This window comes from Sinocyclocheilus rhinocerous, unplaced genomic scaffold (genome assembly GCF_001515625.1).
Source record: "Sinocyclocheilus rhinocerous isolate Xijiao unplaced genomic scaffold, SAMN03320098_v1.1 scaffold4525, whole genome shotgun sequence".
Taxonomy (NCBI): domain Eukaryota; kingdom Metazoa; phylum Chordata; class Actinopteri; order Cypriniformes; family Cyprinidae; genus Sinocyclocheilus; species Sinocyclocheilus rhinocerous.
In genome coordinates this window covers 11,549-30,967 of record NW_015652262.1, presented here as the reverse complement: position 1 = coordinate 30,967, position 19,419 = coordinate 11,549, and the positions used below count along the sequence as shown (strand labels likewise).

Below are 19,419 nucleotides of genomic sequence, written 5' to 3'. Positions count from 1 at the left end.
TGTACTATCAAAGTCAGTCCTTCTTTGTTATTATAACAGAGTCTCCGCACCGCCTCACTGCCATCTGCTCTGCCCTGCTGCAAAATGAATGAAACTGCTCGGTGAATCAGGACTCCGTGTCTTCAAGACTGAGTCAGACAGCGCGTCTGGGCATCATCATTGGCACGGTCCAAATCATTACCAATTTTAGAAAGCTTAAAATCAATTTATGTGGCAATCCAACATCAGCAGTAGCTATTTTAAAGGGGTTATATTATGCGATTTCAATTGTCCCTTTCTCTTTGGAGTGTTACAAGCTCTTGGTGCATAAAGAAGATCTTTAAAGTTGCAAAGACTAAAGTCTCAAATCCAAAGAGATATTCTTTATAAAAGTTAAGAGTAAGCCACGCCTACCTAAAACGGCTCGTTCTAACACACCCCCACATGTCTACGTCACGATGTGGGAAGATTTGCATAACGCCGCCCAAATGTTCATGCAAAGAAAGAAGGCGTAACTTTGATTTTCGCTGTAGTATTGTTGTTGCCGTGTGTTTCGTTGTGAAAGTGAAACTACTTTGTTTGGTCTTCCAAAAGAGGACGATATCGCTTCGTCACGCCTGGAGCTGATCCGTGCTGGTCGCTGAGGAAATACAACAACTTAGTGCTGTGGATCGCCGGATCGGCTTTCACCGTGGACGAAGCAGAATCCAGCCCGGGGTCGTCACGTGGTTGCCGCAAGCCCACCGGCCTCCGCTCACTGAAGCCGCTGCCTCTTTTGGAAGGACACGACTAGAAATCAGTGGTTAAGTTGCAGGGGCGTAGATTACGTGGGGGACGTGTCCCCCCCACTTTTAATATCACGTAAATTCGTCCCCCGCACTTCTTCGGGCAAGTGTGTTCGCATAGATGTTTTCAAGAGCCGGTGTGAATAAATATAGATTTAAATTCAAAGAGACAGGATAGTCTGTGCATGATCTGATTTATTCGGACCCACTACTTTGTTTGGTCTTCCAAAAGAGGACGATATCCACTTCGTTATGCCTGGAGCTGATCCGTGCTGGTTGCTGAGGAAATACATCAACTTCGCGCTGTCGATCGCCGGATCGGGTTTCACCGTGGACGAAGCGGAGTCCAGCCCGGGGTCGTCACATGTGGTTGCCGCAAGCCTCCTTCGTCGAATCCGCCTGCCGCGCCGTTCTCAAGCCCGCCCGCCGCCGCTCACTCAAGGCCTCCGGCATCCGCTCAATTTAGCCCGCCGTGTGTGACGCTGTGTGTTTTGTTGTGAAAGCGAAACTACTTTGTTTGGCTTTCCAAAAATGGACACGACTAGAAATCAGTGGTTAAGTTGTATTTACAACACTGTTCCAGAACAGTTCAACCCAAACATTCAGATGTGTGCAGCACATTTTATGGAGGACTGTTTCCTGATCCTGGTAGAGTAGACTACAATGCCGGCTGTTCTGACTCACAGACTGTAAGTACGTTTTCATTTAAAGGATTTGACAAATTTGATTTGTCAAAAAAGATTAGAAAAATCAATGCGTTTCAGAAAGGCGGGGCATAGAGGAGAAGCAATAATGTACAGTATGTGGAAAATAATGTGTTTTTTGAACCTTAAACCTCATAAACACATTTCATTACACCAAATACACAAAATAATGTTCTTTTTAGCAGCATCATATGACCCCTTTAACACATTCCAAAGCATTTTTAGCTCTTTGCAAAAAGAATTTAGGCACTTTCCAAATCAGTTAATTTTGTGTTTCAAATCTAAAACCTTTTTAAGTATTCCAATTCAAAAACTTTTCTTTGCATTCCAACAAATTCCAATTAAGTTTCGGCATGTTACAAATAATATGTTTGGTGCATTCCAAATCAAAATAATTTTTGTGCATTCAGAATCAAAATAATGTTGAATTCTGAATAAAAATGACATATTCCAATCAAAAGCATTTCTGCATTTTTCTGAATCAAAAGAATTCTTTTTCAACATTCCAAAATATAAATATCTTTACATATTCCAAATCAAAGCCATTTTTTTACAAATTCCAAATCAAAAGCATTTTTACACATTCTGAATCAAAAGCAATTTTGTCTAAATCCAAATAATAAATTTGTGCACATTCCAAATCAAAAACTTTTTTGAAAATTCCGAATCAAAAGCATATTTAAATATTCCAAATCAAAGGCCTTTTTTTTTTACACATCCTGAATTAAAAGCATTTTTGTCCTTTTCAAAAAAAAAAAAATTGTGCAATTTCAAATCAAAATCTTTTTTCTGCACTTCAAATCAGTCTTTTTTTTTTTTTTTTACACATTCTGAATCAGAAGCTTTTTTTCTGCAGTTCAAAATCACAAACATTTTTAACATTTATTTTTAACATTCTTTTTTTTTTTTTTTTTTACTTATTTTTTTAAATGTCAAATTCCAAGAAGAGTCCAAATTTTGGGGTCTCGAAATCACTGTTTGAACATTCCAAATCCACGTAGGCTGTTGCAAACTGATCTCACAGGAAAACTATTTTACAAGGTATATCTTTTACGATGTGAATCATACAAAAACATACAATTTTCAAGATGAGCTTGAAGGTTCACCCCTAAACATAACCGTCACTAGGGCATAAGATCGTATGAAAACATATTAATAAGCCAGTTTGCCACAATGTAAAATAGTATCGTGAGATGGTGTTGTTTGTTCAGTATGGGTTTTGAGACATAGTCTATTATGATTCATGAATCAGCCTTCAGTAACTCATGCTTTCATACATGGGAACGCAATGTATTGCTTGCTGAATCTCCCAAATACCTTTTCTCTTCAAATGAGTCTTCTAAATGCCTAAATAATATGAATAAATCATTCATTTCCTGTGGTTCGAAATTTTGCATATATTTAATATTTCATAGACCAGAGCCACTAGTGCAAGGATGAAAGACTCATATTTAGTTTTTGTCTTGAACTATTTTTAAACCACAATTCTCTGAAAGCCATATTAATGACATAATACTGCTAGGATGTATATATAACTGTTAGGGTGACTGTATGAATCTGTACGCATCTTCTGCTATAATATTGGGTTTATATTTATCCGTCTAAAACATGAAACCAAAGGAAAGGACATGGGCTGACAGCACCCATTCTAGATCTGAGCATTTCAGATGCTCTAATAATAAAACATGAAGTCAATCCACCTTTCATGTGCGGAAAATAATGTTCAACACTTGGTAAGGCCCGCGGTTTGCCACAATGTGATCAAACTCAGATGAGAGTTATTTTAGATACTTTTCATGGACATAATGTAAGATTGTGCTGAGGATGTTAAAAAGTCAAATCAAAGGTACGTATCAGACATGGATTTCAGTCGAGGTTCGTCAGTTAATTCATGATTTAACATTAAAAAAACACTTCATTCTTACTTGTAGCAGGTTGAAGAACGTTATGATGGATGTCTACAATTAAGTAATCTGGAATGTAACGATTACTATACAGGAATGCTAATCTCTAATAATGCATATAGTACACAAAATGGAACTTGCAACATAGTTATATTTATAAATGACTACACGCTGCATGCTGGGTTGTTTAACCCAATTTTGGGTCAAATATGGACTAACCCAACTGTTGGGTTAAAAAGTTAATTTAAAAATGTAACCAAAATTTAACCCAACAGTTCACTGTAAAAAAAATTCCGTAAAATTCCGGTAAAAATACGGTAGCAATGTTTTAGGTTTTACGGTTTTAACTTAAATTTACAGTTAAATACCGTAATTCCATTAACTGATATAATGTTAATATACCAACCTATTGAAGTACTAAAATCTGTTTTGTACCTTTGTAATACACTGATTACCACCAAATGCAGGTGCTGATGAGAAAGTCACATGATGAACCAAAGCCCATCACAAGCAGCTTTTAAATAATAACATATATAGAAGGTGCACAGTGTCATTCACACAAACACTAAACACCATCATTTTTCACTTCCAAAAACGGTATACTACTGTAAAATTAATGTCCAATACATGTAATGTCCAATACAGTTTTTCATCGTATATAGTAGGGGAATTTACCGTTAACCATTTAACAGGTTTTTACTGTAGCATTTTTACAGTCTTTTACCGTTAAATTCACGGTCATTTTTTAGTGTTGGGTTAGTCCATATTTGACCCAAAATTGGGTTGAAACAACCCAGCATTTTTTAGAGTGTACTAAAAACTAGATCTACCTAATTAATTATTCAAATACAGCAGCCAATGGCAAGTCTCCAACGACAGATTATTTCAATATTACAATTTTTGTGTTATTAGTAGTAGTTTTATTAAAATTACATTTGAGACATTTTTATTTCTATGTGGTATGTATAGTTTTTATTAATTTACTCGAAAAACACATTGTAAATAGAAACATTTGAAGCTCTCTCTACCCTCGTAAAATAATAAGTGTAGGCATTTGCAAATAGGTTTTTGTGTAGTTAATTGATCTCAATTAGTTTGAACTATCTTATGGTGTTCTGTTTTAATATTGGTCTGTTTCAGTTATAATACGGGCTGAATGTCATTCTGTCTGTGCATTGGAAATGAGACCGCCACCTCATTATAGTCAGCGCAAATATCCCTCAAATATGTCTTTGATTAGGATGTGTTGGCCTAAGTTTGGCAAGTCTTTAAGTTTAATGTAGAGCTCATTATACAAAATGTGCCATCTAGTTGCAAAAATATTTGCTGAATGGGTCTAAGAAGTTAAATAGTTCAAGAAAGAATTAACTAAACGGAAGGCAGAGACTGAAAATAAAGAGACTGAAGAGTGTAAATGTGGTTGAGCAAGATATCGAAAAAGCTGTGATAAACGCAAAACGCTATAAGCCCAAAGGAAAAAGAAAAACAGCTTGGTTTTTATGCAGTTCAGCTCTATTTATAAAGCACTCTTAACAATGGAGACGTCTCTATATAATCAGCTTTTCAGGAAATCCGTCCAAACACGAACTCCCAGAGAAACCGAACCAGACCTACAGCCATCCATCTCTACACAATGAAGTAAAAAGGGATGAGTTTGTGACCAATATTGGTTTGTCAGTATTTACGCTCGGGATCTGTGTACATTTTAATTGACAGTCACGTTTCCCATTGTTCTGCAAATTTTCGTGGGTAAAAGCCAGTCATTTCTATGTAAACCCGCAAAAAAAAAAAAGTGTAATTTTGATTTTTTTTTAATTTCACAATTCTGAGGCCCCGTCCACACGGAGATGCGTTTAGCTGTATACCAGGGGCGCGGGAAGATGTTTTTGGTTGGGGGTGCTGTGTGTGTCCGTGTGGGATGGGCATTTTAAAAAATCTGAAATTCGCTTTTGCGCCATTATCTCCTTGTATTAAAGTTAATCTTGTTCGCATTCTGTACAGTTCATGTCTGAAACCATGCGCTAGCGTCACGTGTTCATGAGGATTAGGCTAATCATCCCATACAGAAAACATCACAAGTAAAATTAATCATGTTTATAAAGATAAACATGGGTTTATTATAGCCCACTTACAATTTACATTTCAGAGATCATTACAAATAAATTATTAAATGCTAAAACTGAATAAATTTAAATGAACAAACTTGGCGTTGCATTTGCAACCATGTGAAAACAGGGTGCTGTAGCCCCCTCAGCGTCCCTGCTGTATACGCATAAATGTTGTATTGTATAGGCATTTCGTGCAGACGGATCCAGCGTTTTGGGAGAGTGAAACCGATATTTTTTGAAACCGGGTCCCAGAGTGGATCAATTTGAAAACGCCGCCCTTGCGTTTTCGTGTGGACAGCGAATCCGTATATTTTCTGAAACGATGACGTCATCAGCCCACGTCTCGCCCCTAGTCAGACACCGCTACGTCACGTAACAGCAACAAAAACATGAACAAACACTGAACGATTGTCTTTTTATTAACTAACATTAACACAGATTAATAAATGTATTGTTCCATGTTCGTTTGTATACCGCGCGCAAGGTTTATACGCATAGTCCAAGTCTTCTTCTCCGTTTTTAGTGTATCTGTGGCAGAATTACAGCGCCACATGCGGGTCTGGCACGTATACTACATAGTTTTTGTGTCGGTTTCGTGGTTTCGTGTGGACGCAGATATTTCTTGAGACGAGGGGGAAAAAAAGATCGGACAGGGAAAGCTCTGGCTTCGTGTGGACGTAGCCTTAGTTTATATACCACCGTTCTGATTTTCTTTCTCAGAATTGCAAGATATAAACTAAGAAACGCGAGAAAAAACGCACTTATTTTAAATCTCTCAATTCCGAATATGTAAACTCACAATGAAATAATAAATTGCAATGACTTTTTTGTTTGTTTGTTTTTTAATTCCGTGGCGAAAACTGGCTTCCATGCATCGGGAATTTCATGTGAAGGCGTGGTCACATATACAGTTGTTCAGTGAATTTTTGCAGCCGAAATCCAGTGACTTTTGTGTGAGAGTGAAAGCCCCAAACAGATTTCGCGAGGAGTTAGTTGGTCACATGGATTTGTGCATCAAAATGAATTAAAATTTCTTCATTGTATCATATATCCCGTTTCCTCATTTTAGTTAAACTGTGTTTAAGTAAATCATGGCCATGTTGTAGTAATTTGTTCCCTTGCTTTGATTTCATTAAACAAATTAGTACAATGTGGCCACAATTTACTAAAACGAGGAAACAAGGGAACAAATTCTTAATTCGTGGCCACTATACAGTGTTGGATGTAACGCATTACAAGTAACGTGAGTTATGTAATCAGATTACTTTTTTCCAAGTAACTAGTGAAGTAACACTACTTTTTAATTTACGAGAAAATATCCAAGTTACTTTTTCATATAAGTGACGCCAGTTACTTTGTTTTCCTGTGTATTGACTGACAGCTCTCCTGTCGCCATGTAGAGAGAAATCAGGAGTGCAGAGGCGTTGTGTGAACATGATCTTACTGTAGATCTAGACTAAACATGAACAAGCATTTATTCATCTCACTTGCACAAAAACAGATTCAGTGTTCCTCAAAATGAATAAAAACAGTGAGACGCAACTCAGAATATGATGCAAACCTGCAATAATTGAATATGTTTAATAAGACAAATATCTTTTATGTATTTAATCCCATGTTATTAAGCAATGTCTTTGCTGACCTCCGATGATCCAATTCAACCATATTAATAAGCAAAAATTACTTATAAGATAAACATGTCTCTTTTTTTTTAATTGCTGAAGAGTGTTGAACTTTCTTCTCCTGCGTCCTATTCTTCATGCAATCCAGAATGGCAGCACAGCTGAAAGGTTTGTTTGAGCTGCGCCCTCTACTGTACAGACGTGGATTTACATTTGATCTATGCAATGAGGCAGAGTCATGCTGAAATAGAAAAGCCCTTCCCCAAACTGTTTCCACGAAGTTGGAAGCATAGCAAAATGTCTTGTTATGCCGAAGCATTAAGATGTCCCTTCACTGGTAGTAATGGGCCGAACCCCAAAACAGCCTCATGCCCTCATCCACCAAACTCTGCAGTTGGCCCAATGCAGTCAGGCATGTAACGATCCTCTGGTGCCCACCAAACTCAGACTCGCCTATCAGACTGCCAAACACATAAGACAGATTCATTACTCCACAGAACAGGTTTCCACTGCTCCGGAGTCCAGTGGTGGTGTGCTTTACTCCACTCCGTCTGACGCTTGGCATTGTACTTGGTGATGTGAGGCTTGCATGCAGCTGCTCGGCCATTGAAACCCATTCCATGGTCTTTGCGCTGATATTAATGCCAAATAAGTTTGTAACTCTTCAGCTAATAAATCAGCAGAGCGTCACCATGTGATTTAGCACTCGATGACTCCGCTTTCTGATTTTACATGGTCTTCTGCTTCGAGTTGCTGTTCCTAAACGCTTCCTAATACTGCTTACAGTTGTATGGAGCTTATAATATGACAAAACTAATTGAATTTGTATTGTGTAAATTTGAATTACTGACAAGTGCCATTTAACAAAACTGAATATTATGTGGCATTTGACATAATTCTGAATTTGATTTTTTTTTTTTTTTTTACTTGAATATTAAACATTTGAAATTTAACACAACTGAGTTTTTATAGACATGTATTTTCAAACAGCAATTTTGTTGTTCTGAAATCTTAGACAGCAAATATCCAGTTTTTAAAAATACAGCTTCAAGTTTTCAAGATGAAGAGGAAATTCGGAACATCGAATTCAATATTCTAAAATTCAATACGCAGAAATTCAGATCGTATAGAAAGGAGGTCAGAGGTAATCCACAGGGAAGCGTAGATGATCTCCGAAAAGTCAAACGAAGCATTTTGGCCAATTAATAGTTTTCTGGCGTGAGCGTGTGGTTCAAGATCTACCTGATCACGAATCGCCCAGAGGTAGCCTAATTGATTCTTAAACATTTATGGTTTATATACTTATATGTTAGGTTAGCATGTGAAACATTTGTCTAAACCAGTGGTTCTCAACCTTTTTTACTCCAGGGACCCCCTCCTCTCCAAATCAATACATACTTTGCAAAAATGTCACTGCAGGTATTCTTAACAACTTAAAAGTAGCTACTTAAAAGTATGTAAACCTTAATTATACAGTAACTTTAACAAATAAGCACAAGTCAACCTGCCATACCAAACAAGACCACAGGGAGACACCAAAGGACTGCATACACAGATCCATGCAGAATAACTAAACACACCAAAATAGGAATGCACAATGAAACCATTCTGAATGTGTGGAAACTCAGCGATCGGAAGGCGGGTCGATGTCCTAAAAATATTCAGTTGCGTTAAATTTCAAATGTTTAATATTCAAGTAAAAAAAAAAAAAATCAAATTCAGAACTATGTTAAATGTCACATAATATTCAGTTTTGTTAAATGACACTTGTCAATAATTCTAATTTACACAATACAAATTCAATTAGTTTTGTCATATTATAAGCTCCATACAGTTGCCTGTTGAATATCTTAGCAGGGATGAAATTTCATGAACTGTGAAACATTCGATCACTGTATTAGACGGAGCTCTTCAAAATAACCCATTTTATTCACATGTCTGTAAATGCAGAAAAAAAAAAAAATCAAATTCAGAACTATGTTAAATGTCACATAATATTCAGTTTTGTTAAATGACACTTGTCAATAATTCTAATTTACACAATACAAATTCAATTCGTTTTGTCATATTATAAGCTCCATACAGTTGCCCGTTGAATATCTAGCAGGGATGAAATTTCATGAACTGTGAAACATTCGATCACTGTATTAGACGGAGCTCTTCAAAATAACCCATTTTATTCACACGTCTGTAAATGCAGACTGCATTGCTAGTTGCTTGATTTTATACACCTGCGATTATGGGTCTGATTGAAACACATAGATTCAATAATTAAGACGCGTCTCGATACATTTGTCCATATAGTCGCCACAACTTGCATTTAAGCAGATAATGTTATCTTTATATAGCATATGCCCTTCTGAAGGGGAAATTAAAAGCTCTCTTATCTCTCTGCCACACGAACGTCTCCAACTTGGCTGGTCCCCTTAATGCAAGTTTAACTTATTAACTGCTTTTTTAGAAGTAAAAATAGTCAATGATAAAAAGTTAAACCAGATTTTTATTATAAGACGACAACAACTGTTCATGACAAAAGTCACTACCAAGAATGCCAGAGCATTGCCATGAGATTATAGGGTTAACATTAAGTCTGTAACACAAACCAAGACACTGGCCATCATAGTGTATGTTGTATAAAATAAGATTTAATAAGGAAACAAACACCAATAAATAAGAATACTAAGGCATTGAAAGCCAAATACTCATTTAGAACCAAACCCAGAAAGAATTTACAAAGAATTTCTTTGAAATGTGTTCGTTTTATTCAGTTATCCTCCAGGTGTTGGTTTAAATTGGACTAATTAGTAGTAGAAGTGGTTTGGATTCTATAATGCTCTAAATTCAGACCAACACAGACAGTGGGTTCTCTTCAGTGCTGTGTCAAATTAATACATTGTTTGAATTGTTTCTTTTTTACACTGCAGCTTCATATCTGTTCATGATACCACACTGAAACGTCTTGCAATACTGGGAAATACTGAGAGCGAAGAAAATGAAGAGACTGTCAGATTTTTTACAAATTAATGCACTTATACCCAAGGGTGAATCTCATGAAAACCGACAAGAAATGTTCAGGTCACATTTAAAAAGCTAAAGAAATAAGAAATTATATTTTGCTTAAACATGAAGCCTATCCATTTTTTAATGACAAGAAAATTCTATTCTCTCCTCAAGTTCTCATTACCGTAATAAATATATATAATTTAAATTCCAAAGTACAATCTGAATTATGCATTATAGTGTTATGTGTTACACTGGAATTATGTTTTTAATAAAAAAGGACAGGATAATTATCTTTACTGTTTTATGGTACAACGAGAATTATTTTTTAAACATTCCTCTAAGAATTTGAGAGGAAATGTGCTGAAATGTCATGAAAATGAAACCTGTTTTAGGAATATTAATATTCGCTTGCATTGTGATATAATTTTACACCCAAATTATCATTACCATAACATTCAAAAATGTATATAATATTCAAAATTGTATGTAAATGCTGATTTTAATCAAAAATGACAGAAAATATATTATTACTGTATTACAGTAATGAGAATGAGTTTTTGGCGCATTAAGGTAATAAGAAGTCAATTAAGCAAATTTCACAAATTCTCATTACCGTAATATATTAAACATATTTAAAATTGTAAGTATGCATTATGGTAGTATGTGTTAAACTGAATTTATGAAGTTTTTAATTAAAAAACGTAAAATGATCATCAGCGTATCATGGTAATGAGAATGGGATTTTTTTTTGCCGCATTATGGTAATGAGAATCTTGTCTTCTTTTTTTTTTGCATTACAATAATGCGAATTTGGAGAAAATGTGTTTGTCATGAAAATATGTCAGAGTGTAAATCTTAATGGCTTCATTTGATTAATGCAAATGATCATTTTCTTTCTATCGAATATATGGTGAATTGTGACCCGGACATTTCTTTTTCAGGTTCATGCAAATAGGATATTTTGTTTGCATTCACTCTAAATGTAGAAAAGAACTGAAAATCAGCGGTAATTCTGTGTGAGCACATTGGTTTTCATCCGTTATGGTACTAAGGCAATGAAGAATACGCACTAGAATCAACAGAAACAGCACTGGACCGCCAATAAAAAAAAAAAATTTAAAAATCAAGAACCAAAAATACCGTGTAGTCAGAATCAAAAATCACATTGTGCAAAGTTGGGCTGATGGCTTTGTGAAGCCAATACGAGTCAGTTCTGAGCGCAACCAAACTCACACTGCGTCAGTATACAGCCTGAAGATCAAATCCAGTCCTGTCCGGTTCTAGATGGTCTGGTGTAACGTGGAGAAGCCTCAGATGTGTCAGTATGAAGGTCAAAGGCACGCTGTTTCAGGATATCGAGGAGAACTCCTTCAGCAGGACGTCCTGACTCATGGTACTCAGAGACACGTTCTTCCTCACGTTCAGACTGATGGAGCGAACCTGCAAACACAACACAAAAAACTAACTCGTTTCCTGACAGCCGCCATCATGAACGGAGAAGCGTGTGAAGCTGGCCATAAATTCACTTCACATTAAAATTGAATGAGTTCCTCAGGGCAGAGGGACTGAGCTCAGGAAAAGAAGAGTTGGGATGATACCAAGATATTTGGCTTTACAATACAATACAATACAATAAACAGACAGTATATAGATTGTTGAATTTGTCTGATGTATTTGCATATCATGAAACAACAATATATATTAATTAGTGCTATCAAAACGATTAATCGCGATTAATCGCATCCAAAATAAACGTTTTTGTTTGCATAATATGCGTGTTCTGTGTATATTTATTATGTAAATATAAATACACACACATACATGTACATATTTCAGAAGAATATGATGTTTATATATTAAATATATTTTTTTAAAATATAAATTATATGAAAATAAATATAGACATGTAAATACATGTAAATATTTTCAAAATATATACTGTATGTTTGTGTATTTATGTGTACATAATAAATATACACAGTACACACACATATATTATGTAAACAAAAACTTTTATTTTGGATGCGATTAATCGTTTCCCGACAGCACTAATATTAAACCAATAATTGAAATAGACAAGAAATATGATCATATAATTTTCATGCAAGGTCATAGAACTAACAGGTATCTATTATTAACTAAATGTTATTTAATTTTTAGGCGCATGTCTCACTTTTCCAAATATATTCTTCAAATATTCCACAACATAAATAGGGCTCTATGATATCAGTTTTATTTTTCTCCAAATTCAGTGTTTTCCTTATTAGTTTTTCCAGAATTTGTTTCGATAATTTTAATTAAAAAGGATGTCTAATCATAATAATAATTAATAGTTCATTGAAATTTTAACAATAGAATTGTTTTTTGTTTGAATGTTTTATTTTTTCTGGATTCTGTGTTTTATGATTTAATACAAATGATTAAAACGATGATTAAAATCAAATGAATGAATAAAAACTAAAAATTTAACAAATCTTGTAAAATGAAATTTGGACAATTTTGAAAAATTTTTTTCATTTTTTGGCAAAAAAATGCTGCATAATAAATGTTTACGGGTGAAATATCTTACGGGTTTGGAACAACACAAGGGTGAGTAATTAATGACAGAATTTTCATTTTTGGGTGAACTACCCCTTTAATGTCTAACTGAACTACAGGAACACACTTTAGATAAAAACCTAGTGGAGTGATCACATGACTGCTGATACAGACATGAACCCCTGCAGTTGGCACAAGCTCTCTGTTTATCCTCTGTTGATCAGCTGACCAAGCAAGATCAGTAGTAGTTTGAGAACTTTAAACTCATCTTATAATATTCTAACATGTAATATTTGCTTCCTTGTAGTTGGTATACAAGTAGTTGGAAGTTGGCAGTTGGAAATGGACAAAACAACAATAACAAAAACTGTATCTAGAGCTGTTTGTCTCTTTATTAACGTTTTTGTTGTTTTATCATTTGCATTTTAGAGTCTCAAAATGTTGACCTTTAAAATCATTACAATTTATTTACATTACAAATGTTGCAGGGAATTTATATTGTCCTTTCTTTTTAAAAAAAAAAGCTAAAACACATTTTAAAAATAAAATCCATTAAATGTGATGGAATTTTACTACATTTTAAATATTTAATTAAACTGACATGTACTTGTATGTTTGAAATAATATTTAATTAATAATATTTTCTGTCATTTTACCTTGAAAAAATATTTTGGTAGCATTTTTATAATTTAATTAAATCTATAATCATTTTAATTAAACCTAACGATATTTTACTGCATTTCTATAAATAGTTTATTAAAATGTAATGATGTTTTATAAACAATAATATTTAAATAATACTTTTCGTCATTTAACCTTGAACAAATATTTTTACACTTTCTTTTGGTAGGTCTTTAATTTTTTTTTTAATAAAGTTAATAATATTTAATAAAATAATTTTCATTAAATGTAATGGTATTTTACTACATTACTTCTTTAATAAATATTTTATTAGAATGTAATTATATTTTTGAAAGTAATATTCAAATAATATATGAAATAACATTTACTGTCATTTTACATTGGAAAAATATTTTGGTCGATTATTTTGATACTTTTTTTATTTTAATAAACCTGGATTTAAAAAATAAAATAAAATCATTTTAATTAAATGTAAGGGTTTTTATATTTTAAATATTTTAGTAGAATGTAATGATGTTTTTCAAATTATAGTATTTATATAATAATAATATTTTCTGTCATTTTACCTTGAAAAAAATATTTTGGTAGCATTTAAGTCGCTGGGGTATATTTGTAACAATAGCCAAAAATACATTGTATGGGTCAAAATTATAGATTTTTCTTTTATGCCAAAAATCATTAGGATATTAAGTAAAGATCATGTTCCATGAAGATATTTTGTAAATTTCCTACCATAAATATATTAAAACTTAATTATTTTTTTTGCACCCTCAGATTCCAGATTTTCAAATAGTTGTATCTCAGCCAAATATTGTTCTATCCTAACAAACATACATCAATGGAAATATTATTTATTCAGCTTTCAGATGATGTATAAATCTCAATTTCGAAAAATTGACCCTTATGACTGGTTTTGTGGTCCAGGGTCACATATGAGAGACAAATCAAAACTGTTTCCTGTGTCAATCACGGAAAGATATCATTTCAAAATAGCGTTCCCAAAACTACAAGCTGTTTGAGGTCACACTGTGAGCAGTAATTTTACATCGGACGGGTCTGGACACTCCAGGGCATGAAACGGGCTGATGGACCACAAATCCCCAAACTTACACTAAACTAAGAGAGCCAGAGCGGCTGGACAGAGGTGTGTTGAGGGCATGCGGGAGCATCTGGCAAAGCGAGATGAAAGAGACGAGAGTTCGGGACTGCGAGCGACAGCTGGAGTAACCCTCTGTAAAACTGACCTCACTTCCAGCACACAGCATCATTACCCTACAGATCAAAGGCTAATTAAGCAACAGCTGTGACCGTCCCAATCAGCCGCTTCTCATCCACACACACATACATAGTGTTTGCTTATTCAGCTTCCAAACCAATTCTCTCATTTCAATATACCTTTTGGTGTACTTGGATACAAACTATTAAATATGAATGTTTTATTAATATATTAATAATTATCATCCATATATTTAATTTAAATATTTAAATATATTAAATATATGATCAAAGCTGAATATTCCGTATCATTACTCCAGTCTTCAGTGTCACATGATCTTCAGAAATCAGTCTAATATGCTGATTTGCTGCTCATAAAACATTTCTGATTATTATCAATATTGAAAACAGTTGAGCTGCTTCATATTTTTGTGGAAACGGTGATACATTTTAATAAGGATTGAAAAAAAAATAGAAATATTTTGTTACAATAGAAATGTCTTTACTGTCACTTTTCATCAATTTAATGCATCCTTTAGTATTTATTTCTTTAAAAACTGACTTCAAACTTTGTGTTTATATTATATATTACATTTTACATAAATTACAATATATTACAATGAGGCTAAAAGTTAATGTTCTTTGCAGAAACCCATTAAGATCTCATTAAAGTCTGCTTGATCTTAAGGCATCAAAATGACTGTGAAAACAGTCCACCTGATGTGAAGTATTCAGTTACCTGGTCTTCTGAGAGCTGTGAGATGTGGTTCACAGCAGCGTATGACTCAATCTTAGGGTTGAAGTGGTTAATAATTGCTCTGAAATTACAGAAAGAGGCAAAATGAGATATATTTCAAAAGCTTCAGCATGTGACCTGCACTGAAAACAGCCCAGGAGCCCCACACTAGAGGTCCTATGACACATCTGTGTGTGAGTAAAAGGTAACGTTACAGAGAATTGTCAAAGGTGTGGTCTTATAAATATTCTGCTGTAATGCTCTGCATTATGCATGCTTCAAAAAAACAGCACTCGACTTCTTTTGTGCGGCACAAACACATGGTGACATCTCTGAAAGCCCAGAGAACGTGTCCACATTACCTCAGACTCTAAAATCAATAATTAATTCACCATGCCCTCACACACAAACCAAAATAAAGACTAAAATACAAATTTTACCAAAGCTATCCAGTGTTAGTCATAGACTTCAACTAAAATGATTATGACCTTCCACGATTTCACCCATCTTTACAACATAACTTGCTTGTAAATAAAAGTACATTATATAAATAGACTTTATATTTAGTATTATTTTTCTTATAAATTTTTGCCTTTTCAGACATTTTATGCTTTTTATCTATCTATCTTATCTATCTATCTATACATATCTGTATATATATATATATATATAGATAGATAGATAGATAGATATAAACAAAACACAGAATCAAAGGGAAAAGACAAAACAAAATCAAAATAAATAAATAAATAAATAACAAACAAAAACAAATCAAATCAAAGAAAAAAGCAGAGAAAAAATTTACTAAAAAAACAAGGACAAAAAAAACAAAAAACAGAAGCAAAAAAATAATAAAACAGCAAAAAAAATAAAATAAAAAACATAAGAACAAAACAAAAGCAAAGGAGAAAAAATAAATAAAATAACATAAATAAATAAACCAATTAAAAATATAGGGGGGAAAAACAAACACAAAGGAAAAATAATTAACCAATTACAAACAAGGAAAAAAATATATAAATAAACAAATTTTACCAAAGCTATCCAATGTTAGTCACAGACCTCAACTAGAGCAGCACAACCTATGATTATGATCTTCTATTATTTCAACAAGTAAATCAACTATTACATATATAACACCTTTATACAATTACTGAAATGTAAATGAAAGCACATTATATACATAATCTATATATTTAATATTATTTTTATTATAAAATTTTCATATTTATAGAAATATTTTATGTCTTTAACAGATAGAACTTTCAAGGTGCTGTATGTAAGTTTTTGACTCTACTAAAGCACAAAAATACCATAATATGTTTGCAGGTATTTAAGAAACATGCTAAGTTAGCATACTTGTTCATATGAAAAACAATGCTACAGTCAGTTATTCTCCTTTGAAAATGTGCGTTCCGGGACGGAATTTCGGTCTCTATTTTGGTTTGTGAAACCAGTTTACAAACTGCCAGTTCACCCAATTGTATTTCAGCACCCCGGGTTGCCAGTTGGTGGAAAACACAGCGTATTTCATGTCATTCATCGTCAAGTGCGCTCGTTCCTGTTGGTGTCGTCAATCTGGCAACCTGCGTGTGCGTCAAGTCTGAGGAGGACGGGCCGGGTGAAAAAAACCCTCTCCAATATTTTGCAATACCTAGTTCAACCACTCGGTGTCAATCCTACATACAGCACCTTTAAGTATTTTAAAGTAAGATTTTTAAAACTGATCATTTAAACAAAGAATGCAATAAATCCTCTCATTATTTATAGTGAAAGTGATCTAGAATGAAGGTAAACGTGAGCGTTCTGACCTGACGTTGACGAGAGCGTGAGTAACTTTACTAGCAGGCTCCTTCCACTGGCCTGCGTTGGTTGAGACTCGCAGCACTGCGGCGTCATGAAGATCAGGTTAGTGCTTTAGTGATGATGGATAAAAATAAAAATGTATGCAGCAGGACTGAGCTCAGCTGACTTACCCATGCAGTAGAGGTTCTCAAACACCTGATGCATGCGTATAATCTCATAATAGAGCTCGTCGTAACTGCTGGGCGTGGGCAGAAACGTGTCTCCATACGTGATGAACATGTTAAAGAGGTTCACCACCTAAAGCAGACAAAAACATGTCAAGTAAGGTGAGAAATGTCCAATCTGTACTTAAAAACATGAGGAACCGCCGCTCGCAGCGATTTACCTGAAGAGCCAGCTGGAAGATATTGTGCTTCACCAGAAGGATGGTCTCATTAGACAGCAGGAACTTCAGAAGGTTAATGAGAGCTGGAAAACACAATCAATACAGCCATCTGATGCTATCTGATGAAACAGCTTTGTTCACACGAAAATAATCACTGTTTTGACCTGTGACTCCACACAACATTATCAGATCCATTATCAGGGGTTGCAGAGAGATATAGGCAAACAGAGTTGCATTTTTTATGGTTAGAAATAAAAACAACATACACAAAGTAAAAAATGTTTTTTTTAAAAAAATCAAATTTTTCATTTTCATTTATTTATTTAATTATATTTATATAAATAAATAGAATGCATTTATATTTATATAAAGTACTTTATATTTATATAAGAAAGTTATATTAACCTAAATATATAGAAAGTACAAAAAAAAACAAAAAAAAAACAACAAACAAAAGAAAGAAGCAAAAAAAAAAAAAAAAAAAAAAAAAAAGAAAAAAAAAAATGAAAAAAAAAAAAAAAAAAAAATCAAAAAAAAAAATCAAAGAAAAACAAAAAATAAAATAAACAAAAATAAATAAAAAACAAAAGAACAAAAAACTAAAACAAACACAAAGGAAAAAATTAAAGAAAATAAATCAAAACCAAAAGTGAATAAAAATAATTGTAAAAAAAAAAAATAATAATAATAATAACAACAACAAGAACAAAAAAAAACACAAGCAAGAAAAAAAGAACAAAAAACTCAAACAAAACAAAGGAAAAAACAAAAAAAGAACAAAAACAAAACCAAATGCCAAGGAGGAAAAAAAAGCAAAAACAAAAAAGAAACAAAATCAAAAACAGTGAGTTAAAAAAGCAAAGAAAAAATAAAATAAACAAAAAATAAATAAAATCAAGAACAAAAACAAAACAAAAACACAAATGAAAAAAACTAAAAACAAAAGCAAAGAAGAAAAACAAAACAAAAATAAAAAAAGTGAATAAAAATAAATAATCTAAAAAAAGAACAAATAAACGAAAATGAATCAAAAAAAGTTACGAAAAAAAAAATAACTACATTTACATTGTCATTTAGCAGACGCTTTTATCAACGCAACTTAAAAAAAAGAGGACAATAGAAGCAATCAAACCAACAAAAGAGCAACAACAATAAGTGTAAAACTACATATTACTATATACATTATATATTTACTATATGCAAAACTAAACAACCCTCTACATTGCGAGTAAATCACTCGCATATGCGACTAATCTTCACTCTGGGCGACTAAATTATGTCTAATATTAGCCACTGGCTAATAAATTCTCAGATTTTACTCGCCAGTGTGTGAGTTGGACGCTAAGTATAAGTTTAGCTCAGATATATTTTCACTCGCCGAACACTCTCTGACTGAGCGCTTCAGAGTTTCACTCTCCGCCAAGCGATCTGTGCTGTTTTTCAGTTCATCTGAATGGATGTGCAACGCACCTGTGTTTGACATACCGTAAACTCTAGTGTAAAGGCGCACACCTTGTCTCACACACACGCAGAGAGAGAGAGAGCGCGAGAGAGTCTACATGCATAATTGACGCGCTACATGTAAACGATATACTTTGTTGTATTTTCCGGTCAAAATAATGCCGTTCCTTTGGAATTCTTCAGCTTATAAGAACTGCCGGGTTTTCCGGTAGTGGGCGGAACTAATGCACAAACAGCAATCTCATTGGCTGGCGCTCACCTATTATCGTCCCTGTTTTGATTTCAGCAAATCAGTTCAAGCAACGCACCCAACCTGATTAATATTCATGAATCCAGCAGCTCATTAATCCTTGCAGAACCGTGCATTTTATATTGTTCTTATTAGTAGAATTCTAGGTATTATTATTATTATTATTTTTTTTTTTACTGGAACACTGAATGACCAAAAAAAGCACCAGCACCAGTCCTAAGTTCATGGTTACCAAGTTTTAATTCTAATTACTAAACTTCTATTATTAAATAATACTTGAT

The 19,419-nt window shown here is 33.6% G+C and overlaps 1 protein-coding gene across 1 annotated transcript in view; it reads right to left on the bottom strand.

Moving 5' to 3' along the window:
- Nucleotides 1–9,583: 9,583 nt before the first annotated feature.
- Nucleotides 9,584–19,419, bottom strand: part of LOC107714152 (UPF0668 protein C10orf76 homolog) — a 21,324-nt gene continuing 11,488 nt past the window's right edge. Inside the window, exons 21-25 of the mRNA XM_016519897.1 lie at nt 17,428–17,510; nt 17,213–17,339; nt 17,048–17,123; nt 15,198–15,318; nt 9,584–11,545 (exon numbers count right to left, since the gene is read on the bottom strand). Coding sequence (XP_016375383.1) covers nt 11,453–11,545; nt 15,198–15,318; nt 17,048–17,123; nt 17,213–17,339; nt 17,428–17,510 — 500 coding nt within the window. The 3' untranslated portion in view covers nt 9,584–11,452. The remainder of the gene's footprint in view (nt 11,546–15,197; nt 15,319–17,047; nt 17,124–17,212; nt 17,340–17,427; nt 17,511–19,419) is intronic.